Here is a 27773-nt window from a genome sequence, read left to right on the forward strand (position 1 = left end):
TCTTGGTCTATATAAAATGTTTTTCACAAATCTGCTGTAATAATGAACACAATTTTTTATTTGAGGCTTCTGACACTTTTTCTTATGGGAGCATTTTTCTTTCCTCTAATTCCACTCAATCTTTTTGCATATCTTGTATATGGAAATTCTGGGCTTTTTGCATAATAGTAACAATACATAACTTCTTTCTTATCCTCAATAGTCCACTCTAACATCTTTATGGCTCTTTTTTTGGCCTATCAGGTTTTGTGATTTTTGTGGACTGCTACTCCCTTCTACAAAAGGGAGGCCCTCCTCCCCCTGGCCTTGGCATAGCCCTATTGTAGGAATGTTACCACATTTTAAGGATTCTACACTGTCACTTTTCTCCAGTCCTGGCACCAGTGCTTCTACCAGGATTGGGCACTTTTTTATCCGGGGTCTTGTGCACCCAGCTATCTTTTTTAATTTTTTACCTACTTCTGTTCATGATATATGCTATATAAAAAGTATTGTCTTGGTGAGATTTTGTAAAAAAACAGAGTCCACCTTGTGAAAGTACTCAAGACTTGAGGATGAATTCAATTTCAGCAATACTACTCTCCCTTTGCTTGCTGAGTCATCTCTCTCCATTTAGACCCCAAAAAATTGTAACTGTAAATTTTGGGCTTTTTGCATAATACTTTTTTTTTGCATAATTCTCACTTTTTAATTTCTCCAATCTTTTGGGTTTCTAATACCATGACGGGAATGGACCCATTTCTAAGCCAAAGTATGAAATGGGTTCATGAAATTAGTATTGTTTCAGTCTTTGATGTCAGCCAAAAGTGCTCTTCACAGCACCTGCAACGTGCCCAGTAATGAATCCTTTTGAAATTCGTACTGAGTGACATGTATTGGTAGCATATCTAAATACGATTGTAGATTTTTTTTTATAAGACCCATTGCTCCTACTACTATTGGAACTGTCTGGGTATCTTTCTTCCACATTGGTCTCGTTTCTGCCTGCAAATCCTGATACTTTACAACTTTGTGCCTCTCTCTACATGGGTGTGGCAATTTCAATGATCAATGCTACTTCTGCCTTCTTTTCTTGGACCACTATATCCAGTTTTCTAGCATCTATCTTTTGAACTGTTGGTAACGGACGATCCCATGTGATGTAGAGTTCATTTTCCTATGATGCTTTGTGGCTCATGTTTCTAGTGTTCTTGCCACATTATTATGCCTTTCAGTATACAGTCCTTCTGCCATTAGTATGTCGCAACCAGCAAAGAGGCGTGCACCAGTTTCCAAAACCTGAAAGAAAATCAACCAGAAAAGGCAAAGAGAAGAGCAAATATTGTCTGGGAAGGATTCTGCAGCTGTTAAGAAAAAAGCAGTTCAAAAGATGGTATCCAGTAATTTAGAGGGAAAAAAACATTTAGCCCTAAGAAAAAGAGCAATGATTACCATTAAATAAACTAAACTGTGCACTGTTATATTAAATGCATTAAAGTATTAAGGCTGCTGCAGATGCTTAGTATTTTTAATTCACTTCCCACAGTTCAAATTTCATTTATTTTACCCAAAACTGCTTAACAGTGCAAGTTTAAATGCTGATTACATCACACCTTGTTCATTACTCCAAGCACAAAAAGCTCATGATTAACTGCTTCCACCTGCAGACAGCTCGTTTCCAAGCAAAAGCAGTTGGCTATGAAAAAAAAAACAGCTAGTAACTTTGCAGAAGCATGAAAGAATTATGTAAATTCCTTGCACCTACTGATATCGTCTCACTGAAAATATTTGCTACCACAAAAATATTTAACTTTGCAAATACAAGAAATCAACCATTTTCATGCCTTTCATTGTTTTGTCTTATTTTGCAAACCTATTTGCTTAAAACAATTTGTCTTGAAGTTTTAACAAAGGACATTAATCTAGATATCTTTCACTGCAAAACAGGAAAGATGATCTTATTTCTACATATAAAATGATCAGTATATACTTTTACACTCCCTACCCCAGCAGCACAAGATCACAACATTAACATTTACTTGCTTCATTTCAGCTTTTCACACATTTTTACACTGCAAAGCCTGGATATATTATAACTAAGGAAAAATAATTTCTTGCTTTAATATCTTTAGCATATAAAGCAGTCTATGTCATCTCTCCCTCTCCACCTCACATTAAAAATACCCTTTCACATTAAAGTGCAATTTATATCACAAAATGCTTATACAAACATTAATAAAAAACTGTTTAAAGTACAGGTGCGTAAGCAAACTTACCATAACGTAGATATTCAAACAGATCACTGCTGCAGTAGCCTTGGCAATTAGGGCTATAGCTTTCCTAGGATATAACAACCAGTCAGCTTCCAAAGCTTTAGGACACAACACACATCTAGACCATTGAGAGATTGAGCAGAGCTACAGGAAAACAGCTGTCTGCGTGCCAAGCCCTTCAGAGCTTTTGTGTCAATTGACAGATGGAGGCTAGAGCCCTGAAATTGGACAATGCCAGGCAAATAATCTATGTCCGCACCCTGGTAACAAAGATTAAACAAAAAGTAGGTGGGTGGAGGAAGGGTACTGCTACTTCAGCAGTGATCATTCAAACATCAACTGTTATGTAAGTTTACTTACTCGACTGTGCTATGTTTATCATTAGGTCACTAGTGCAGCAGCATTAGATGTGGGAGCAGATTATCAGAGTTTATAAAGTTTAAGAAGAGAAAGAATGAGGGTCTGAGAGTCCCTGGAAAATGTTCTGAGTAAAGCATATTAAAGCCCAAGAGAATGAATCTAGATTGTAGTGTTTTCTAAATGCATGTACACAGGACCAAGTTACTGCCTCTGGAATACTTTGATCCATCAATTTCCAAAAAGTAATTGAACAGGCCAAAGCCCTAGTAGAATGTGACTTGACTTTGCCTGGAAATGACTTCTTATGGTGCAAATAACAAAACAGCATAGGACAACCATTTTGAAAAATGTCTGCTTTGAGACTGGTCGCCTTTTTTTCTTACCTTCAGAAGAAATGAAGAAAAAAGAACTGCTGATGGTTTTAGTTCTGTCAAGTCAGTATCAGAATGAAAACAGGGACACTTTCAAGATGGCTGCACACTGAGTAATAGCTTAATTCTAGCTCTCACTGTGAAAACAGAAACTTAGCAGAAAAAGCCAGGGGACCTAAACTTCCTGGGTAAATTTCAGTAATAAACTAGCAAGTGCACTGTCTACATTACAAATGACCTGAAGGTAAATAAGCTACAAAAAGTAAAGAAAAAAACACATGACTTCCAGTAACTTAGACTAAAGTATAAATGAAACACTGATGGAGTATATATCAACTCAAACAATAAAAGGCAACAAAAACAAAAATGGAAGAAGCTTTAAACAGATATTCAGATAAGGTGATACAACTGCCAAACTCAGAGGTCAAACTGAAGAAAAGGCTGGCTGAATATGAGACTGCACAAGAAGAGATGTTTCACAAAATAATAGAAATTAGAGGACAGTGCACAGAGGGAAAACCCAAGATTTTCTGCTGTACCAGAGAAGCTGGAAGGAACAGCCTGTATTTATTTTATGAAAGCATAGATAAGCAACTGGACTGGTATTCCACAACAGGAATTATTAACTGAAAGGGTACATTCTGTGTATGCTCCAAACCTGGCTATGAGAAAGCAACCTAGACCTTTAATAGTGAAGATGCAATCTTGCCAGCAGAAGAAATTGATTCTGACAAAACTGTAGCAGAAGAACAAAGTACTAAAAGTGGGAGTCAGCAGAGTATTTGTGGAGAATGACTACTCATTGTACAAGGCAGAAGCGTAAATGTATTCCATTATTTAGGGATTGTTGAGAAGCCAGCATGACCTTAAAACTGCTGTACCCAAGCTATCTATAAAATATTTTTTCCTGGAGGGACAAAATCATTTTTGATGAAGAACATGCTAAGGAGGAAATGCAAAACATTGTCCAACAAAAAGTGAGCTGTGAAACAAAAGGAGATTCTGATTCTTATTCTTCTGGTAATAAAGATCACAGACTGTGGTAGTGAAACATTTTCCAATATTTCAATGGAAAATGCATGACAGAAGAAAAAAGCACTAGAGTCGACTTGAGGAAATGAAAGTATGCCGGAAATGAAGCAGAGGCAGGATCTGGGAGATGGGGACGAATAGGAATAAAAACAGTAACTTGGAAATTCACAAATGTGGGATTACACAGCAGTAATTATATTTGTGAAATATGACAGAATAAGAAAATCTGGAACTATTGGACTTTTTGGACTCCTGCTAAATTTGTAGGGGACTCAATCATATGCCCTACTTTTATGCCATTAATGTTCGGAAAAATAACTCAGGAGAGGGGAAGAAGAGGGAGAAAGGTAAGTAAAACAAATTTTTTTCTTAATGGCACTATTTCTATAGTGCATAAATTTCTTTGCATGCTATAAAGTAACATGTTCTCAGTTATTTTAAGTGTAATGGGGATACTAAAAGTAAATAGGTGCTCCTGTTTTTTTTTTCTTTCTTTCTCCCCTCTCTCTTTCTTCTTGTTCAGTTTTAAGAAATGTAGGCAATGCAATGTTAAAAAAAAAAAAAAAAAAAAAAAAAGAAAAAATCCTGTTAAAAGAGCATGACAAAAGAAAAATGTCTGTGCTTTTTTTTCTCATTCTTGCATAGGGGAATGACTGGGATAAGGCCATTAGCTTAATCTAGTGACACATTTTAAGAGAAAGCAAGAAAATGAAAACATATTAAGTATTGAGGCTTTTTTTTTCTAGTAAACGTATGCTTAGCAGTTCTGTGTCTGGTTCCCGCATCTCTAGGAGAAAATCTGATAAAGAGAAACAGCTTTTAGAAAATGTTTTCTGAAAGCACTCAAGTTATTTTCCCACCTGAGAGAGCTACAAAGATAAGAGAAAGCCAAGCACTTAGTAGACGCACAGACTGTACCATGCGTCTTAGCATGGGCAATCTTTCTTTTAAGTTATCTCAAGTCTGTGTATATGTGTGTCTGTCAGTTTGGAACATTTGCTCCTATTAAGAGGGTAAAACTTAAACAAAAAAGTTTTGTAAGAGGGGACACAGACTGAAATGGAGATAAGAAACACCTCTATAAAAGTTTAACCTGCCAAACAGTATATGCATTTAACACAAAAGCTGGAACTAGACATTTAACAAAAAAGCTGTTATACATAAAAGGTGGGAAAAAACAACTTTTCTAGAAAATTATGCTTTCTGTAATGTCTTTAAATGTCAATGGTCTCACAGATGAATACAAAAAAGAAAGAGTAGTGAACTAAATTAAAAATATACAGTGAAAATAGCTATGCTACAGGAGACACACTTGCAAAGAACTAAACATGTGAATTTGATAAATAAAGGTTTTCTGGATGGTTAGTCAGCAGAATACCTGGAGCAAAGGAAGAAAGGAGTTATAATAATTGCAGGAAGAGCTCCAATAGTGATAGAAGAGGATAAAAAGATAATAGTAGATTTGTAATAAGGGGCTGGCAAGAGAGGAGGATTACACTGGCATGTATTCATATTCCACTGTAAACTGCTATCAGGGAGCTTAAGAAAATTCTGGGAGAAATAATCAACTTTCAGCAAGGAATATTACTTACAGGTGGAGCCTAGAATTTGATTTGCAACAGTGAAGATGCATCTTGGGGGCCCAAAAGGGAAAATATAACAAAGGACAGTAGATTTGTGAAGAAATTTATGAAAAGATTTGGCATGGAAGATGTGAATTCAGTGCTAGGAGTTCAGAGAGAACTATTCCCCAAGATACAAAAACTGGGCTAGGCTAGACCGAATTTACATTTCACAGGAACATGTGTATTTAATTGAAGGTCTCGATACACACCCAATAACTATTTCAGATCATGCACCAATAATAACCAAAATAAAAACATTGGGTAATGAAATAATGAGACACTGGTGCTTTCCCTCCTATATATTGAAGAGAGAGGAATTTATGGAATGGGTAGTGGTGGAGACAGCTATTAGAGAAGAGAGAAGTTTCTTCTGATAATATACCTACGGAGTGAGATAAAATTAAAGTGAAGTTTAAAAATAAGGTGGAGATAAAAGAATGGAAGAAATAGTTAAGAAGTAACAAAATTATTTAGAGGGATTGACAAATATTAAAGTATTGCAAAATAGGGGGAATCTCACAGAACAAGAACAGCAACCACAAAATGCTAAACAGGAAATAAGGAATTACCTTGACAATATGCACGAGTTTAGAAAGATTGCTGTTAAGCATCTGTTTTACTTTTAGCACAAAGACCAAGCTTAGGGATCTTATAACAAAGGAAGATAACAAGAGATCCTGTAGAAGTATTAGACATATTTTCGAAATTCTATGAAAGTCTGTATAAAACAGAGAAATTGGAAATCAACAAAAGGTACAGATGGAAATGTTTATGGAAGAACTGAATAGCCTAGTTAAGATAGATGAGGCTCAACTACTAACAGTTAGGATAGGAGGCGATGATATAAAAATGGTGATGTATAACCACTTTGACCCCAGGAATAGACAGTATTCCTGTGGAAGTTTGAAAGCTAGGAGGGGGAAAACTGATAAAGATCTGGAAGGTTTTGTTTAACAGTATTTTAAGAAAGCGAGAAGTACCAATATCCTGGAAAAAAAAGCAGTGGTAGCTGTAATACCTAAAGAGGGTAAAGATCCAGCTTCAATACAGGCCCATTTCAATATTAAACCATGATTATAAAGTGTTTATGTCTATAATGGGTACAGAATGGCAAAAGTAATGCCAAAATTGATATATATGTATCAATGGGTTTTGTGGAAGGGAGACATTTGACAACATTAACAGAACACCGATGATCCAGAGGGAAACAGAATGTAAGAAAACACCACTGTTGTTGGTTGGTCTTGATGCAGAGAAAGCATTTGCTACAGTAAGCTGGGACTTCATGAGCAGGGCAATGGAACCATTTGCATTACCTGACAAAATTATAAAGTTGATTAGGAGGATATATGAGGGATTGGAGGCAAACAAAGTGGGTGGGGTCCTCGCTAATTTCTGCTTGAGCAGAGGAACCAAGCAGGGGTGTCTTCTCTCCCTATTGCTATTTGCATTAAATTGAGAACCACTGGCAAGGAAAATTAGGGAATCAGAAATTCAAGGATATAATTGTTATGGCAGTCAAGAAAAGCTGGCTCTATTTGCAGATGAGATTATTTTATACTGCCAAAACCAGGAAAGCACATTACAACGGTTCTGGAACATTTTCAGACAGTTTCAAATCTTTTTGGGATACAAAATAAATGAAGCTAAAACAAAGGCAATAGCTGTAAATTATGTACCCACACACAAATTGATTCAGCAATATCCATATTTATGGGGACATGATAAAATGCAGTATTTAGTAGTACGGATTAAATATGATTCCGTTGTGGCAGCTAAGGAAATGTGGGAAGAAACTAAATAAAAGATGACACAAAAACTGAGAAAATGGAAGCTCTGTTATATGGATATTGATAAAATACAAGCAGAGTACAGTTGTGTACACTTACCATAAATGTAGATGTTCGAGTGTATTCACTGTTGCAGTCGTTACATTTGGATTATCTGCTTGCAGTAGCCCTCAGTCGGCCTGATTAACAAAGTCTTGGGTCCTACGTCGGTTGCTGTCTCTTCTTCCGTGACATCAGGGGTATAAAACGTGCAGCCAACGTTATTACATCAGTTTTTCTTGCCTCAGATGTCAGGTGCCCCCCTAATGGGAAGCAATTAAATCTATACATATACAAGGTTATACCTCAAACAAAAAAGCAAATACACCAAAAAGCTTTTAAGCATTGAAAAGGAGAGAAGAGGTACAGTCAAAAGAAGTCAGGGGGATGGAGGGTAACCAGGACTGCAACAGTGAATACACTCGGACATCTACATTTATGGTAAGTGTACACAACTGTACTATATTCTTTGTGTTTCACTGTTGCAGTCATTACATTTGGGTAGATTCCCAAAGCTAAGGATGGGAGGAGGAATTTAGAAAGCATTAGGACCAGCTATAAAGATCTGCAAAACTGCAGTGGCAAAGCCAGCTCTGGATTTAGAAAAAATTGGCAAATGGTAATGCTTGGTGAAAGTATGTACAGAACTCCAGGTAGCAGTTTCTAGGATGTCCCTGGTAGGTACACCTCTGAGAAAGGCTGTAGAGGTAGATGCAGCCCTGGTTGAGTGGGGTCTGATCCCCTGTAGGATAGGTTTTCCATGGTGCTTACAGCAGAAATGAATGCAGTGGCCTATCCATTTGGAAATGGTTTGCTTTGAAATAGCCTTCCCCTCTGTCCCTGCAGCAACTGCCACCAGCAGTTGTTCAGATTTCCTTTGAGGTTTAGTCCTGTCCAAGTATAATCTAAGTTATCTGTGCATCTAAGGAGTGCAGCATCCATTCCCCTTTGTTCTGTGGATTAGGAAAGAAGGTTGGCAAATGAATGGAATGATTAAACGTCACACTGGATACAACCTTTGGCATAAAAGAGGGATTGGTCCTGAGGGACACCCTGTCTGCATGAAAGATGATGAAAGGCTCCACTGCCATAAGGGCCTGTAATTCAGATACCCTTCTTGCTGAAGTGATGGCTAAAAAGGAAGCTGTTTTTCAAGAAAGGAATTTTAAATCTGCAGTAGCAGCTGGCTTGAAAGGAGGGAGGGTGAGTTTCTCCAATACAAAGTTAAGGTCCCAGGCTAGAGTTGGAGCTCTCCTGGGTGGTCTTAAATTTTTGGCCCCTCCGAGGAACTGCTTGAGCAGTAGATGAGAGAAGAGGGGAGGTTCTGTATTATAATGAGCTGAAATGGCTGAGGCGTGAATTTTTATTGAGGAAAAAGACAGGCCCTCGTGAAGCATCTCAGGTAAGTATCGTAAAATCTGAGGTAAACTGGGCACTGCTGTTACTCATCCCTTGAGACTGGTTCCAGGCATGGAATCTTTTCCATTTTTCAGCATAAGATTTTCTAGAACTAGGCCCCCTTGCCTCTAAAATGACATCCATCACTGGTTTACAGAGGGATGGTAAATTAGAGCTTAGGTAATTAAGCAGGCTGCTAGGTTCAGTGTTTGAAGCTGAGGCTGCGGAATCTGGTTCTCCTGCTGAGAAAGCAGGGTAGGAGTCTGAGGCAGGTGCCATGGGGACAACAGTGACACATTGCGTAGAAGGGGTACCAGTGTTGGCGTGGCCAGGCTGGTGCAATCGAAATCATCCTTGGTTTGTCTTGTTTGATCTTTAGTAGTACTTTGGAGAGCAGAGGCAAAGGAGGAAAGGCATAAACTGATAGGTTTTTCCAGCTGAAGGACAGAGCATCCACTTTCCAAGCTTGTCTGTGGGGAGTCCTTGTGCAAAATCTTTCCAATTGATAGTTTTGGGGGGAGGCAAACAGGTCTATATCTGGGCTCCCCCATTTGCTTGTCAACATGTTGAAAATCCTTGGTTCCAGTTTCCACTCGTGTGGGTCCATGATGTTTCTGCTTAGTCCATCTGCTAGTGTATTTAGTTTTCATGGCAGGAATTGAGCTTGTAGATGCACTTGGTAGCTCAAGGCTGTTCCACAATGCCATGGCTAGTCTGCAGAGGGGGCAGGAATGTGTACCCCCTGCTTGTATATGTACCACATAACAGTGGTGTTTGTCCGTCTTTACCATTAACTGTCCTGGAAGAGTGTGGTCCTTGAAGGCTGTCAGATCATTCTGTACAGCTAACATTTCTTTATGATTGATGTGAAAGTGCATTTGAATTAGGTTCCATTTGCCTTGACTGCACTTCCCTGCCAGGTGCCCCCCCCCCCCCCATGCATAGTCTGATGCATCTGTTGTTAGGGTTTGGGCGTCAGGGGATAGTGTGAATGGTAGTCCCTTGTTTTGGTGGCAGGCCTCTGCTCACCAAAGGAACTCTAGGCGTAGACAAGGAATGATAGGAATCATTTCTTCTAGATCCTGAGAATGTTGATACCATTTGTAGTTTCCTCATATGCAGTCTTGCATATGGAATTAGAAGAATGCAGGAGGCCATGAATGCCAAGGCTTGTAGTATTTGCCTTGCAGATAGCAGGGTTTTTGTGGCCATAGGTTGTCAAATGAATTTGTTTCTCTGGCGTGAGGAAAGCCATCTGGGAAGTTGCATTCAAGCTTGCTCCCAGAAATATAACTTGTTGACAGGGTACCAGGTGTGATTTCTTTTTGTTCAATGTGTTCCCCAGACAAGTTAGCACCCTTTGTACAAAAGCCAGAGGATGCAAAAGTATGTTCTAGTTTTCTGCCTGAATTAGACAATCGTCCAGGTATTGGCATATTTGAATATTTCTTTGCCTGCAAAATGCAATGACTGGAGCTAGCACTTTGTGAATACCCTGGGCGCAGTAGATAAGCCAAGGGGCAGTGCAGAGTACTGATAGTGCGTTTAGCCTGCATTGAAGCATAGGTATCTTCTTCAAGATTCCCGGATTGGGATGTGCAGGTATGCTTCCTTTAAATTTAGTGTTGCCAACCAGGCATCTTTGTTTAGCATAGGAAGCAACTGGTGAAGAGTCAGCATCTTGAATTTTGGAATCACCAAAAAGGTGTTTAAAGTAGGCAGGTCCAGGATAGGACGTCATGAATTGTCTTTTCTGGGTACCGGGAAAAACCTCGAGTAGAAACCTTGTCCCTTTTCCTCTTCTGCTACAAATTGAATAGCCCCTATGCTTTAGAGAGAGTACTTGCTTTTGGGCCTAGATGGATAGATCTGGTCAACCGCTTGGAGTTGGTATCGTGTGGAAGTGAAATCTGAATCCTTGGGACACTATATTTAAAACCAATTTGTCCTGGGGAATGAGTCCCCAGTTCTTTGCATGAAGTGTAATCTTTCCTCCCAAAGGGGCAGTCAGTTGAGTGCTTGGAAGTTTTAAAAGAAGTAATTGAGACAGTTTACCATAGGGGGGAGTTTTATTACTCCCAAATTTGGAAGTGGAGCCCCCCCCACTGCATAGACCTGTGCTTCACCTGGGACTGAAGCCTGGGTGCTCTTCTGGATCTAGGTTTGGACTGAGAAGGTCTGGAAGAGGCAGGAAAGGACCAATTCTTAGAAGGCCAATGCCTACTAAATCTTGGAGGTTGTAATTGTAAAAAAATCTTTTAACAGTTTGCATAGATTTAGCTTTTTCCTCCACCTTTTTAAGAACTTCTTCTGTCTTGTTGTCAAATAGGCGGTCCTGATTTAAGGGAGCATCCAGTAATTTTGCTTTAACATGATTTGGCAAGGACTGCTCCTTAAGCCAAGCATGCCTTCTAAGTACAGACCCAGTTACCGCAGCTCTGCAATATGCCTCTAGTGAATCAAAATCACATTGCAATGTATGTTTTCCAACTTGTTCAACAGAATGCATTAAATCCTGTAAATCCTTATTTTCAGCACAGTCAGGAATTAACATAATTTTCTGTTTAAGCAATTCAATAATATGCTGCTGATACTTTAACATATGAAACTGGCAATTCAAGGCCCTAATGGCCAAAGTTGCAGAAGTGTATACCTTCTTACTCCATCTTTCCAGTGCCCTGGAGTCTCTATCAGAGGGGGTAGGATTTTTGGCAGAAGTAGCTTTAATGCCCTTGGGCCCCTGTGAAATGGTTTCAGGATCCGCAGTAGGATTTTGGAAAAGGAACTTGCGTGAGTCAGGAACCCTGTAATATCTATCAGGTTTTCTGGAAGCAGGAGGTAGAGAGTCAGGGGCCATGCTAGATTCCGAAAAGGCATCATCAACAATGTCCAGTACAGGAGGTATAGCTAAAGGCCTGTGCTGAGGCAGGAGTAAGAAATCCCTAAGCCTCTTTTCAGAATCAGAGTAATCCTGGCTTTCCCAGCGGAAATGCTCCCTAAGAGTATGCAAGTTTTCACCAAAAGAGAAATCCTCTGGGGGGGAGCAGAAGGAAGAGTCCCTCAGCATCAGAATCCTCATAGGTAGATAAGGGTAAATCCTGGTCATCAGAGGAAACAGAAATTTCAGACTCCTGGTCAGAAGTATCATAAGCAAACTCAGTTCTAGGTCTCTTGGGGGGGGGGGGGTTGGCTTCCCCTGATTAAAGTAATAAGATCTTCAGTCATTCTTATTTGTTTTTTAGGCATAGAGGCCTGACCATGCGGTCTGGGCATCAGTTTTCTAGGCATGGTTCAAGTTTTAGGCCTTGAAGAAGATGGCATTGGTTTAATGTGCAAGTCAGTAGGCCTGAATACACCCTCAGAAGCCAGTGCCTGCACAGCGGCTCCGGACCCATCCAAGGTAGAGACATACGCAGGTTCCACAGTTGAAGCATCTCACGGCATACTGGACTCTGAATGGGTCTCAGTAGAGCCTACGAATCTGAAATAGCAGGTATCAGGGGCTGCGAAAGCACCTCACCAAGTACTGGCGAACTGGGCAGCCTGTCTCTGTCTTTACATTTGCATTTTTTCGGAATGTCAGTAGTTGGATGGCTTACCCAGGACATAGGATAATTGAACCGAGCACCAAAATATTTAGAAGCACAAATATACAGACGACGGATAGTTCGTGGCTTAAATAAAACACAAAACTGACAGCGAGGTAATGTCGTGGTCAGGGCCTAGGCAAGGAATACAGTACGAATGAAAATCTTTATGAGGTATTTGCTTTCCATAAGAAATGCAATTATTTACTTTTACTGACATCGGTTTAGAGCAAGAAAAAGTTTCCCCAATGGGGTACTTAGCTTTTAGTTGAAGACTTTGGTTCTTAAACTCAAAAACAAACATTTCAGGAATCGGCCGACCAGCAATTGCGAACTGCTTCTGCTTCAGGCACCGCACGGCAAGACTGACTGATGTAATGACGTCGGCTGCATGTTTTATACCCCTGATGACCCGACGTCATGGAAGAAGACAGAGCAACTGACGTAGGACCCAAGACTTTGTTAATCAGGCCAAGTGCGGGCTACTGCAAGCAGATAACCCAAATTTAATGACTGCAACAGTGAAACACGAAGAACAACTAAAATGTTTTTAGTCTTATACACAGGTCAGGCATATTTTTATCAACCAGAGGAGAAATTGCAGACAGCAATTAATAAAGACCTGAAGAACTTTATCTGGGAGGGGAGAATGGCAAGAGTCAAGTGGGATAAGCTGATTCTTCCAACAGAACAAGGCAGACTGGGATTACCTGATTTGAAGGGATATTTCACAGCAACACAGTTAAGGCTCCTATACATAGCATAAATAGAAAACTAAGTGGAAAGGGATAATGATGAAATGGGGGGAAGCTCAAGAAACAAGAGACTGGGATTTTGGATGCAAACCTTTAAGGAGAACAATAATCATACAAAATATTATATTCACGAAATAGCAGAAAGTATTCTAAGAACTAAGCCAACACCAGAATGGAGGAAAGTTTCTAACGACAGGAATGACAACAATTAGGGGTACAGACAATAGGGAGTCAGAATTTACTGGAGAAACTTAGCAAATAAGCCAAGGTACTGGGAATAAATAACTAGGGAAAGAAAGGTAAAAGAATGGGAAGAGGTCAAAAAGACATTTGAACTGCAGGCTAGAGGCTGCATTCCCTATCAGGGATTGATATCAGAGTACAGGCAAGCAGAAAGGGATATTGGAATCTTAAATGAAAGATCTGTTCTGGAAGTTTTTACACAAATCTAGAACAGAAGCTGTTGTTAAAAAGGGGGATAACTACCAGGATATATACTACTTATCTATAGAAATTAGAGAGGCTAGAAAAGACTGAGAACAGAGACTGGATAAGCAATCCACATGGAAACAAGGGGATGGCATATGTGGTTGCCAAAGATGCAACACAGGATTTTTGCTTGGAAATGTTTGCATAGGCATTTTTATACCCCAAGCAGACTCCAAAGAATTTTCCACAGGTAGATGTAAAATGTTGGGGGTGTAATGGGAAAGAAAGAGGGAACTAGGAACATACATTTGGGTAGTGTAATGAGTTGGCTGGCTTTAAACATTCCCTACAGAGTAATATGTTAGAAATGCTGGGTGAGCAAATGGGTCAACTAAGGAAATTTTGGAGGGCTGGCATACAGGAACTGAACTGCCTATACCCAAGTAAACCTTTGTTAAGTTTAATTCTGGCGGCTACCACAAAAGGATTACTAGAAAATGGAAATCAGAGTCTAAATCAATTGCATTTGAAGGAGTGAAAACTGTTGCAGAGATAAAAGAACTGGCAATGGGATCTTTCGAAAAGAGTAGGAGCAAATTTCATAGAAAAATGGAAATTATGGGAACAATAAATGCAGAGAATAATGTTTTGGAGGAGTTAGGTTTAAAGGAAGGCAGGAATTGACCAATTTATATAATACTGGAATAATAACTACATAAAATAATATATGTGATGTATAATGTTTGGAAATGTCAACATGGTTTATTTTATTTTATATAAATATACATTTACCTATATCTTTATTAAATTATCACTTAAGTTGTTAAAAAAAAGAAATATTAGCATAAATGGTACATAAGATATAAATTTACTAGCAGAGACTCGGACAGAATTTATATATGATTCCCCAAGATACAATAACTGGGTTAGACTGAATAGAAATTGTTTCACGGAAATATGCGTCTTATTTAAAACTCTGACACATCTAATAACTACTTTAAATCATGAACCAGTAAACCCTTAGATAAAGCTGCGTTAACTAAAAATGAGACACTGATGCTTTCTTATCTGTTAAAAAGAGAGGAATTTAAGCAAATGGTAATGAATTGATCGTTATTAGGGAAGGTACAATTTTTTTCTGAAGGCATAGCTAATGAGTGGGATAAAATAAACATGAAGTCTAAAAACATGGTAGAAACATGGCAGAAGTAGAAATTGCAACATGATTTATTTAGAAGGGATGACAAAAGCTGAAGTATTGCAGAGTAAGGGGAACCTCACAGAACAAGAGGATCCAGTACAGACTACTAAAGGTAAAATAAGGGAGTATTTGGAAAGTAAACTGCTGTTAAGCAACAATTTTTTTGATGGCACCAAAACTTTTAGCTCAAGGACTTGAGAAACTGAATGTGAAAAAGGTTGTTGCCAAACTTAGATGACCTATAAAACGGAAAATAACCAGAGAGCCTAGAGAGGTATTAGAGATATTTCAGAAATTCTATGAAAAGTTGTACAAAGCAGAGGACTAGGGAAATCAAGGAAAAGGCACAAATGAAAATATTTATGGATGACTTAAATATGCCATGGTTTAGAGGAAGATGAGACTTAGGAAATAATACCTAGGACAGGAAAGAACGAAATAAAAATTGCGACATATAATCAATCAAGAGAGAAGTCTCCAGGAATAGGTGGTATTTCTGTAAAGTCTGGACAATCTGCAAATTAATTCATGAAATTTTTTTACAAATATTAAAAAGAACAAAACAGTTTGATTTGCAGTTACTTTTTCGGTCTATTCGGTATCCTTTTAAACATTATTAGCAAAGTGGCACAGATGCTTTACATTTCACCCACCAGTTTAAGTCAAAATTCCAGTCTTTTTCAGCCACTTCTTGCAAAACCACATTTCACATGTCTATCCCTATGTCTATAATGGGACTGATGATTAACAGTTTCACATTTACTCACAAATTTCACAATATTGCTGACCTTTTCATGATCCTCTGCATCTCTCAACACCGATCTCTTCAAGTCAAAGGTACTTGTGATTCTTCTGCTCGGCTCCTGTGCTTTTTCTGTAGTTCAAGCATTCTCCTTTGAAATAATGTAAAAGGCTTTGGAGGCACAGATTTTGTATAGCCTTTTGTGGGTTTTGTCTTTATTCAGAATGTGAAGCGGAGCCCCTGGGTTTGCAGAATTAGGGAAATGTGTGAAGCTAGTTGGAATACTTTACTGCCTCTATGTTTAACACAGTCAGACATCTGCTGTGCGCCCAGTGAATAAAGGCATTATACTAAAGGATTTGAAAGTTGTCTGTGATGAAAATTACCGATTCACCCCACCATTATACAACTACTCCAGTCCTGCCTCCACTGAAATATTACTCTTCCACCTAAACATTATTTTGCATGTACTGCTCCCACAAACTCCATTTTATTTTTATGTAGTTTGCTCATTTCCTTTTTCTAAAGATCACACCATAAATTATTTTATCTCCTTTTCAACATTCAATAAGCCAGTTATGATTGGTTTAGATTTTCAATTCCATTTTCTAGTAATTTATTTTTTGTCAGCCAACATGAAACTTAATAGGGCCATATTGTGTCTAGGCAATTCAATTTCTATATGCCAGCTCAAAAATAATTTCCTTAAATACAATAATGTTCTCTCCTAACATTTCTGACAAAAGTAACCTGTAATAAAGTATTTCGGCTTTTCCTGGTTAGGGGTCGCCACAGTGGAACTCCGGTCCGCTAATGATTGGCAGTAGAGTTTTATGTACTGACTTGCCGGGCCTAACGCACAAACTTCAACGAAGGAACGCCCATTCACGCATGTCGCCACACAGAAGACCCTCTAACTGAGAATCGAACGGGCAACGTCTAACTGTGAGGCAACAACGCTACCGCAGCACCACTACCGCAAAAGTAACCTGTAATGATTTTTTTAAATTAGCCAAATCACTGCATTCACAAAATGCATATAACCAAGTACCTCTTCCTTTCTCATCACACCTCCAAAAATTGCTGTTTACCTGTGAAAAAAATGATCTTAATTCTACTTGGGATATAAAAATACCTATGCAAACAAGTCCACGCAAAAATCACAAACCTTCTAAACTTTGTTATATACTTTAGGAGATAAACAAATATCCTTCCATTGTTCATTTGCAAATTGCCTTTCTACTCTCAATTCCCAATATTTTCTAACCTCTTCAGATTCCAGCTTTTCTTGCAAAAATAATGGTAAAAAAATAAATCCAGTCACATATGCACTCAGTCTGTTTCAACAAATGCAGGTTCACAGAATCCAATCTGTTTACATCAGTTCACAAACATTCTTTCAAAAGTTTAATTCAATGTGGCCTCTCTTCAACCAATACAATTCAAATATTCTTTCCTAATAATTAGCCAGAGTTTTCCCCCTAAAGGTGGACAGTAAAATAAAGAATGCTTACATATACCTGTCAATTCTTTTCAACATTTTTTACCATATAGGCAGAGGTAAACCCCTTTACTTTATTCATTACAGGGCAAAAACTCCTATTATCCATTTTCCAGATTTTAGGGACATCTTCCACATTCTCTTTGTCCTCGCATGTAACCCCCCAGTAGACTTTACTTCAGAAAGTACAGTTGTGTACACTTACAATAAACGTAGATGTTTGAGTGTATTCACTGTTGCAGTCTTTACATTTGGGTTATTTGCTTACAGGTTAGCCCTCATTCGGCCTGATTAACAAAGTCTTGGGTCCTGCGTCGGTTGCTGTCCCTTCTTCCATGACTTCAGGTCGTCAGGGGTATAAAACATGCAGCCGACGCCATTACGTCAGTTTTCCTTGCCCCAGATGTCAGGTGCCCCCCTAATAGGAAGCAATTAAATATAAAAGTACAAAGATAATACCTCCAACAAAAAAGCAAATACACCAAAAAGGCTTTTAAGCACAATAAAGGAAAGTAGAGGTATAGCCAAAAGAAGTTAGGGGGCTGGAGGGAAGGTAACCAGGACTGCAACAGTGAATACACTCGAACACCTACATTTATGGTAGGTGTACACAACTGTACTATGTTCTTCATGTTTCACTGTTGCAGTCATTACATTTGGGTAGATTCCCAAAGCTATGGTTGGGAGGAGGAATTTAGATAGCATTTGGGCCAGCTATACGACCCTGCAAGACTGCAGTGGCAAAGCCAGCTCTGGATTTAGAGAAAATTGACAAATAATAATGCTTGGTAAAAGTATGTACAGAACTCCAGGTAGCAGCTTCTAGGATGTCCCTGGTAGGGACACCTCTCAGAAAGGCTGTAGAGGTAGTTGCAGCCCTGGTGGAGTGAGGTCTGATCCCCCGGGGGATAGGTTTTCCATGGTGCTTATAGCAGAAATGAATGTAATGGCTTATCCATTTAGAAATTGTTTGCTTTAAAATAGCCTTCCCCTCTGCCCCTGCAGCAAATGCCACCAGCAGTTGTTCAGATTTCCTTTGAGGTTTAGTCCTGTCCAAGTAGAATCTAAGTTGTCTGTGCATATCTAAGGAATGCAATATCCGTTCCCCTTTATTCTTTGGATTGAGAAAGGAGGTTGGCAAATGAATGGACTGATTAAGAGCCACATTGGATCCACCTTGGGCATGAAGGATGGATGGGTTCTGAGGGACACCCCGTCCGTGTGAAAGATGATGAAAGGCTCCACTGCCATAAGGGCCTGTAATTTAGATACCCTTCTAGCTGAAGTGATTGCTAAAAGGAAAGCTGTTTTCCAAAAAAGACATTTTAAGTCTGTAGTAGCAGCTGGCTCGAAAGGAGGTAGAGTGAGTTTCTCCAAGACAAAGTTAAGGTCCCAAATTGGGGTTGGAGCTCTCCTGGGTGGTCTCAAATTTTTGCCCCTCTGAGGAACTGCTTGAGTAGTGGATGAGAGTAGAGGGAAGGTTCTGTGTTATAATGAGCTGAAATGGCTGAGGCGTGGATTTTAATGGAGGAAAAAAGACAGGCCCTTGTGAAGAATCTCAGTTAAGTATTGTAAAATCTGAGGTAAATTGAGCGCTGCTGTGCTCATCCCTTGAGATTGGTTCCAGGCACAGAATCTTCTCCATTTTTCAGCATAAGACTTTCTAGTACTAGGCCTCCTTGCCTCTAAAATGATATCCATCACAGGTTTGCTGAGGGATGGTAAAGGAGAGATTAAGTAATTAGCCAGGCTGCAATTTTCAGGGTTAGAAGCTGAGGGAGCAGAATCTGGTTCTCATGCTGAAACAGCAGGGAAGGAGTCTGAGGCCGGTGCCATGGAGATAACCGTGACACGCTGCGCCGGAGGGGGTACCAGTTTTGGCGTGGCCAGTCTGGAGCAATCAACATCATCCCTGGTTTGTCCTGTTTGATTTTTAGTAGTATTTTGGAGAGCAGAGGCAGAGAGGGGAAGGCATAGACTGATAGGTTTTTCCCGCTGAAGGACAGAGCATCCACTTTCCAGGCTTGTTTGTGGGAAGTCCTTGTGCAAAATTTGTCCAATTGGTAGTTCTGGGGAGAAGCAAGCAGGTCTATATCTGGGCTCCCCCATCTGCTCGTCAACATGTTGAAAATCTTTGGTTTCAGTTTCCACTCGTGTGGGTCCATGAGGTTTCTGCTTAGTCCGTCTGTCAGTGTATTTAATTTTCCTGGCAGGAATTGAGCTTGTAGGTGCACTTGGTAGCTCAAGGCTGTGTTCCATAATGCCATGGCTAATCTGCATAGGGGATAAAAATGTGTACCCCTGCTTGCTTATGTACCACAACAGTGGTGTTGTCCGCCTTTACCATTAGTTGTCCTGGAAGAATGTGGTCCTTGAAAGCTGTCAGAGCATTCTGTATAGCTAACATTTTTTTTGAATATGTAGGCGCATTTGACTTGGGTTCCATTTGCCCTGAATGCACTTCCCTGCCAGGTGAGGCCCCCATGCATAGTCTGATGTGTCTGTTGTTAGGGTTTGGGTGGCAGGGGGTGGTGTGAAAGGTAGTCCCTTGTTATGGTGGCAGGCCTCTGCCCACCAAAGGAACTCTAGGTGTAGGCAAGGTATGATAGGGATCATCGTTTCTAGGTCCTGAGAATGTTGACACCATAGGCTTTTTAGATACCACTGTAGTTTCCTCATATGCAGTCTTGCATATGGAATTAGAAGAATACAGGAGGCCATGAACCCCAAGGCTTGCAGTATTTGTCTTGCATATAGCGGGGTTTTCGTGGCCACTTGTTTGTAGTAGGTTGCCAAATGAATTTGCTTCTCTGGCATAAGGTAAGCCATCTGGGAAGTTGTATTCAAGCTTGCTCCCAGGAATATAATTTGACAGGGTACCAGGTGTTATTTCTTTTTGTTTAAATTTTGGTGTACCCCAGACAAGTTAGAACCCTTTGCACAAAGGCTAAATGATGCAAAAGTATGTCCTGGCTTTCTGCCTGAATTAGACAATCGTCCAGGTATGGGCATGTTTGAATATTTCTGTGTCTGCAAAATGTGATAACTGGAGCTAGGCACATTGTGAATACCCTAGGCGCAGTAGATAAGCCAAAGGGGAGTGCAGAGAACTGATAGTGCGTGTAGCCTGCTTTGAAGCGTAGGTATCTTCTGCAAGATTCCCTGACTGTGATGTGCAGGTATGCTTCTTTTAAATCTAGTGTTGCCAAGCAGGCATCTTTGCCTAACATAGGAAGTCATTGGTGAAGAGTCAGCATCTTGAATTTTGGAATCTCCAAAAAGGTATTTAGAGTAGACAGGTCCAGGATAGGACGCCACGAATTGTCTTTTCTGGGTACCAGGAAAGGTCTCGAGCAGAAACCTTGTCCCTTTTCCTCGTCTGGTACCAGTTGAATAGCCCCCATGCTTAAGAGAGAAAGTACTTGTTTTTGGGCCTCTGCCCACTGGTTTGGGAGTAGGTCCAGCCACCCAATTGGTGTTGGCAACGTGGGGAAGTGAAATCTGTATCCCTGGGACACTATATTTAAAACCCATTTGTCCTGGGTAATGAGTTCCCAATTCTTTGCATGAAGAGCAATCTTTCCCCCCAAAGGGGCAGTCAGTTGATAAGTGCTTGGAAATTTTAAAAGGAAGACATTGAGACAGTTTACCATAGGAGGGAGTCTTATTATTCCCAGATTTAGAAGTGGAGGCCCCCCACTGCTTAGTTTTGTGTGTCCCCTGGGACTGAAACCAGGGGTTTTTGCTGTGTCTGGGATTGGCTTGAGAAGACCTGGAAGGGGTTGGAAAGGACCAATTCTTAGAGGGCCAGTGCCTACTAAATCTAGGAGGCTGAACTTGTAAAAAAACTTTAGCAGTTTGCACAGATTTAGCTTTAGCTTTCATATTTTTAAGAACTTCCTCAGCCTTGTTGCCAAACAGGTGGTCCTGATTTAAGGGAGCATCCAACAATTTAGCTTTAACATGATCAGCAAAGATTGCTCCTTAAGCCAAGCATGCCTTCTGAGCACAGTAACAGCAGCCCTGCAAGAGGCCTCTAATGAATCAATACCACATTGCAAAGTATGTTTTCCAACTTGTTCAGCAGAATGCATTAAATCCTGTAATTCTTTATTTTCCACACAGGAATCAACATCATTTTCTGTTTACACAGTCCAATAACATGTTGCTGATATTTTAACATGAAACTGGCAGTTTAAAGCCCTAATGGCCAAGGTTGCAGAAGTGTAAAAATTTTTACCCTATCTATCCAGTGCCCTGGAGTCTCTATCAGAAGGAGTAGGATTTTTAGCAGTAGAAGACTTAATGCCCTTGGGCCCCTGCGAAATAGTCTCTGGATCTGCAATAGGATTTTCAAAAAGGAACTTGTGAGACTCAGGGACTCTATTTGTCAGGTTTTCTGGGAGTAGGAGGCAGGGAATCAGGGGCCAAACTAGATTCCGAAAAAGCATCATCAATGTCTAGTACAGGAGGAATAGCTAAAGGCCTATGCTGAGGTAGGAGAAGGAAATCCCTAAGCCTCTTTTTTGAAACAGAAAAATCCTGGCTTTCCCAGTGGAAATGCTCCCTTAAAGTATGTAAGGTTTCCGCAAAAGAAAAATCCTCAGGAGGGGAAGCAGAGGGAATGGAGTCCTCTGCATCAGAATCTTCATAAGTAGGTAAGGGCAAATCCAGATCATCAGAAGAATCAAAAAAACAGAATCCTGATCAGAAGATTCATAATCAACTTCAGTCCTAGGCCTCTTAGAAGAGGGGGGGGGGTGTGTGGCTACCCCTGATTAGAGTTATTAGATCTTCAGCCATTCTTATTTGTTTTTTAGGCATAGAGGCCTGAGCATGTGGCCAGGGCATCTGTTTTGTAGGCATGGATCGAGATTCAGGCCTAAGTAAAGAAGGAAGCGTCTGTTTAATATGCAAGTCCATAGGCCTGAAAACACCCTCATAAGCCAGTGCCTGCACAGCGGCTCCAGACCCATCCAAGGTATAGACATCCGCGGGTTCCATAGATGAAGCATCTTGCGGCATACTGGACTCCGAATGGATCTCAGTAGAGGCCTGTGAATCTGAAGTAGCAGGTATCAGGGACTGCGAAAGCGCCTCACTGAGTACCGAACTGGTGACTGGCTTAGGAGAAGCGTTGTCGGCAGTTTTGGACCTCGGCGGCCTGTCTCTGTCTTTATCTTTGCGTTTTTTTGGAATCCCGGTAGTCGGATGGCTAACCGACATTTCTGGATAATTAAACAGAGAATCGAAATATTTAGAGGCGAAAATATACAGACGACAGATAGTGCACGGATTAAATAAAGCACAAAACCAACAGCAAGGTACGTCGTGGTCAGGGCCTAGGCAAGGAATACAGTACGAATGAAAATCTTTATGAGGTATTTGCTTATCCACAAGTAATACAATTATTAACTTTTACTGACATCGGTAAGGAGCAAGAAAAAGTTTCCCCAACGGGGTACTTAGCTTTAGTTGAAGACTTCGGTTCTGAAACTTGAAAACGAAAATTTCAGAAGTCGGCCGGCACTTGCGAACTGCTTCTGCTTCGGGCACCGCATGACAAGAAAGACTGACATAATGGCATCAGCTGCATGTTTTATACCCCTGATGACCTAACATCATGGAAGAAGGGACAGCAACAGACGCAGGACCCAAGACTTTGTTAATCAGGCTGACTGAGGGCTACCTGCAAGCAGATAACCCAAATGTAATGGCTGCAACAGTGAAACACGAAGAACATCCATCCCTAGACTCACAGGTCAGGTCTCTGACTTCTTGAAGAGGAAGTGACTACAGTATACTCCCACAGGCAATTGCTCCTTATCAGCTGTCAAAGAGAGCTGCCTCATTCTGTTTTGTCTGCCTGCTTCAAACCTAAAAGCCCGTCATTTCCCCATTCTCTAGTTTGCTTACTGGCTTCAAACTGTGTAGTCCCCATGACATATGTTCTTGTAAAGTCCACCCCAATCAGTGTATAAACAATGGACAATATCACAGTAAACAGCTTTCTTCCAAGATTCATCAGTTGCTATGCCATTAAACACACACACACACGTGTCTGTGCATGCACTCACTGGATACTGATAATGAAGAATTGCTGTTTTACGCATGTGCCGATTTAACATGTGTATATGATTGGCCAGTTCCTGCATAGTTCATCTTAAGTCAGTTTTGTATTTTTCCTTTCTTTTGCCTTCTCCTTGTAGCTAGATAACATACTAATATCCTATTTTTAACAGAAAACTTTGCTGATTTCTATAAATGTGTATCTGTTCCACACTGTAGCCAAAACTGTACATTGTAATATTCCATGCCTGGCTTGTGGCAGTAAAGGACCCAACAGATCAGTCCACTAATCATTTTAAAATGCAAGCAATTTAAGAAAATATTCAAAGGATAGCTACTATAGTCAGTATATATGGACCAAAACAAGAAGTCATTTAAGCAGTATGAAAATGATCGCTTACCTAGATCCTGGTGCTTCAGAAGGCAACAAAGAAGTAATCGACCAACTTCTTCTACTGGATGCTCGGGTGGAAATGTAATTGGTGTCGTCAGATGGCACTGCTTACAATACCTTTCTATCTGACATAGAAAATCCTACAACAAAAGATAAAGTGATTTAAAATACAATACCAAATCTGTATGTCTCACTCATGTTAAGTAACCCAAAATTCTTCAAGTACTGCACGAAATTCTACCTCATGAACATCTTGAAAGCAAAACATTAATTTCACATATGCTGGAAGCACCACAATGCAATCTCGCACAACTAACCTGTTTCTGGGTTAGGTGAATCTGAACATCACTGTACTCAGCTGAATAACTACCAAACTGATTGTCTTCATAACGTTTAGTCTGTGCATTCTTAGCGAATGCTATTTTCCACTTGAAGACATTCAATAAGACATCAGGGAAATGGTATTATATTAGTACTACTAAACTAAATAACTAAATTGTCTTCTTCATTATGCTGGTGCTTCAGCTTGTAAAATGCACTGCAACAGAGAAGCCCATAAAAGCACTGAGAAAACCTAATATAGCATCTCTTCAGCATTCCAAATTGGCAGGACAAGGATCTAAATTACAAAATTCATGATTCAAAAGGAGGTCGTGTCCCATGATCTCCAACCTAACCAGGACAGAATCAATACCATATGACATTACATGACTTAAAGTTCAATAAATGTCAAAGCAAATGTTAATTCTCCCTCCATAATGAGAGATCTGGATAAACATGTCCATCTTTATTAACAAAACAATTAATGCCATACGGTGTTCAATTTTTATTTATTTATTTTTTACAGACAATGCACCACTTGGGGCCTTCCTCTCCAGATCTCTAGTATACCAGGCAAAGGGCACAAAAAGTAAACATTAAGCTTCTAAACCAAATCAATGTATGAGAAGTGGAGAGAGGGTAGATAAATTAATGAGAATGGCCATGCTCATCCAGATCAAATACAATGTTAAGTATTTAACTTTCATTTCTGATATGACGTCCATTCTCATGGACAGCAAAACAGAGTTCCAAAGCTAATCTTTTGGGTGGTCACCATCACTGGAGCACAATTCTGATTACTATGGCCCCCAAAGGAAGACCCAGAACTTGGGAAACTGTTCAATTTATAGTGACTTGTTAAAGTATGCAGTAAAGTTAAAATATTTGCATAAATGCAAGAAAAAAAGGTTTGAAAGGCATCTATGATCAAGCAAAATGAGGCACACCTAGAAAGCAAAGGCTTATTTCATACCAAAATTAAATGCAATGGGCAAAGGCTCACTGCATTTCTCATAACAGCACTGAATAAAGCTAACCACTTAGCTAAGGTCATTATAAATGATTACAACAAGTTTGCCAAAATGAGAACATCTATTCTGAAGATAACACTGGATAAATGTGGAAAGGTGAGTTTCTCCAGCATAATATGCTGGTCAAACAGAAAAACATGATTCCCTATAAATGATCTTAAAAAGAAAGGTACTTTAAAATGATCTTCACATACTTTAAGGAAGCTAAGTACAAGAGACCTAAGATGTGATGGAAATCAGTCAGTACTGTTAAATGAGCTTTAATAACAGAGTAAGATCAGGGACAAAGAAAAATAAAAGTGAATGCGTAGGACCTTCAGATTAAACCCTTATAGAAAAATTGGTCCACATGCTTTTGATTTCCAGTAACTCACTGTAAGTTCCAGCTTGGCTGGAGTTTTCATTTAGTTTTTTACAGACTGTTTTCATTTATTTGGGATATTTTGCAGTCACCCTAATGATAATGGACATCAGCTGGGTTTAACAACCCTGTGTTTCTTAAGCTTAGTCAAACACTCTGCTTGTGTTGTGCTGATGAGGTCATAAGGTCGAAATACGCATATCCACAGCTAGTGGGGTTTGGCTTTATTGGCCTGAAATTGTCCATTAAAATGACAAAAGTCATGGGCATCCAAAATCGCCAATTAGCTGAAACACCTGGTGTTCATAAGGGTCATTTGCATATACCCCATGAGCCTCTGATTCAAGAGGTTTGGGAGGTTACTCATTGGAAGTTCCAGCTTGGCTGGAGTTTTCATTTAGTTTTTTACAGAATGTTTTAGTTTAGTATTAGACTGTGGAGAAAATGCAACAGTCTGCACCACCCAGAATGGACAGGAAAGATAAGCCATCAAAGGAAATAAAGAAACCATGTATTTAGGCATACAGTCTGAAGATCAGGATGCAGCTTACAAGAACAGGACAAGCAGGGTTCTGATAATACAGCTGTTGACAGGTTTCTCTACACAATGAAGTATACATGAGGGGAACCAGAGGCCATAATGATGATACTGAGAGGAATTATGACCCATAATGAACCATAAAACTCAGCCTATTTCCATCTACTTAGACCATATGTTGAATCCTAAAGTTCAAAGATCTCAATTCTACTTAGACTCTTGGCATCTTTTGGAAGGTTAAAGTCAGATTTCTAGCCTTAATTGAGCAATGCATTTTCATTTCTATTGATAAGATATTTGTGTATACGTACATTTGTCAAAAAACAAGTGTCGAGTTGGTTAGAGAGTATCTGACAAAATATTCGCAACTTGATAATATTGTGATTAACATTATCTGTGAATTACTTGACCTTATTTTAAGTAATAACTTTTTTGAGTTCCAAGGAAAATAATATAGACAAAAGCGTGGTGTTGCTATGGGTGCCAGAGTGGCCCCAGTGTTTGCAAATCTGGTGATGGCTGCCTGGGAACATTCTCACATTATCACCAACACATTATAGCCAAACAAGCAGTAAATCATCTGTATATTGCTTGTAGAAAAATATTTTGTCATAATACTCATGAGTGATAATGTTCCCAGGCAGCCATTACCAGATTTGCAAACACTGAGGCCACTCTGGCACCCATGGCATCACCACTCTTTTGTCTATAATATTTTCCTTGGAACTCAAAAAAGTTATTACTTAAAAAGTTCAAATAATTCACATATTTTTTTTTGTCTGTCTGTGTGTGTAAACACCATTATCAAATTATCACTTGTGACACTGCAAATTTACTTTTATACAAAAAATTCAGAACACAAAGAGTGAAAAGCTGGAGGAGAGTTTCTTGCAATCTTTTCTCTTGTAAAAGGGGAAATAGTCCTGTTGAGCCCATGCCTTGTTACATGGATACTTGCTACATTGCTAAATTTTTTGAAGGAACTATTTTGGAATTATCATCTTTGTAAAGGAAGAGTGCTGTCAGAAGACTGTGTGAACCATAAATACACCAGATAGGTAACTGGGTATTACAGCTGGTAGCATATGAAACAGAGAGGATAGAGCAAGACAAAGGAAATGTTCATAAAAAGCTAAAGCACATCCGAGAACTTGGGGAGCAACTCTTAAATAATGAAAACCCAAATCCTCACATGTCATTTCAGAAAGCGCTATGGCCAGTTGAAGGATCACATTTAAGGGTACATGTCCTTCCATTTCCTCGAGTTAATGAAGACAAAGTTCAGACCCTTATCCAAGAAGGCAACTCAAAGCACCAAAGTGTAATGCCTACTACTACTGTTGAAAAGAAGTGTGTTATGCCAGCTGGCCCATCTGTTGGTATGTTTGCCTTTAATACCAAGTACTCACCTTTATACTTTGTCTCAATGTGTATCTGTACATACTGCTGCTGTGCTTATGTTGCAATGCCCGTTTGAGATGATTGAAACCTAGAATGCAGTGTTGAGTTTGTGTGGTAATAGTTAAATAAGTTTATCTGTGAAAACTGTACTACACTGTTTTCACTGATGCTGACAAACTAAATAGGTGCAAATAGCTAAATTTCAAGATCGAATCAAACATGGATAGTAACAAAACATGGCCAGTGGTATAATATAAAGGTGAATTATTTTCTCCATTTTTGTCTCTTTTTTCATCTTATTATTCTCCTATGAAAAGCAACATCACCTCATTTTATCTTCCTTTCACTGTCTTTTATGCTATAGCATAGCATGCTATAGCATATCATATATAACATCTAACAGTACCCACACATTAGCTCCCCTTGCATCCTATCTTGTTACCTGCTAATATTTATTTCTAACAGTAAAAAATAAGGTTCTCTTAGCTCCTCTAAGCTTTGTCGTACCTATCATATTCGTGGACATTGTTTTTTCTGGTCCTGGAATCACTAGACCTGAGCCAGCCCCGGTCCGTT

At 39.6% G+C, this 27773-nt stretch overlaps 1 protein-coding gene across 1 annotated transcript in view; it reads right to left on the bottom strand.

The window, feature by feature from the left end:
* The window catches only part of HERC2 (HECT and RLD domain containing E3 ubiquitin protein ligase 2), a gene marked incomplete in the record, with an annotated part of 3551743 nt that overhangs the window by 2124249 nt on the left and 1399721 nt on the right, over positions 1–27773 (bottom strand). Inside the window, 1 exon segment of the mRNA XM_044072055.1 lies at positions 23553–23685. Coding sequence (XP_043927990.1) covers positions 23553–23685 — 133 coding nt within the window.

The sequence above is a fragment of the Protopterus annectens genome, chromosome 5.part0 (genome assembly GCF_019279795.1).
Source record: "Protopterus annectens isolate FY-2018-M chromosome 5.part0, PAN1.0, whole genome shotgun sequence".
Taxonomy (NCBI): domain Eukaryota; kingdom Metazoa; phylum Chordata; order Ceratodontiformes; family Protopteridae; genus Protopterus; species Protopterus annectens.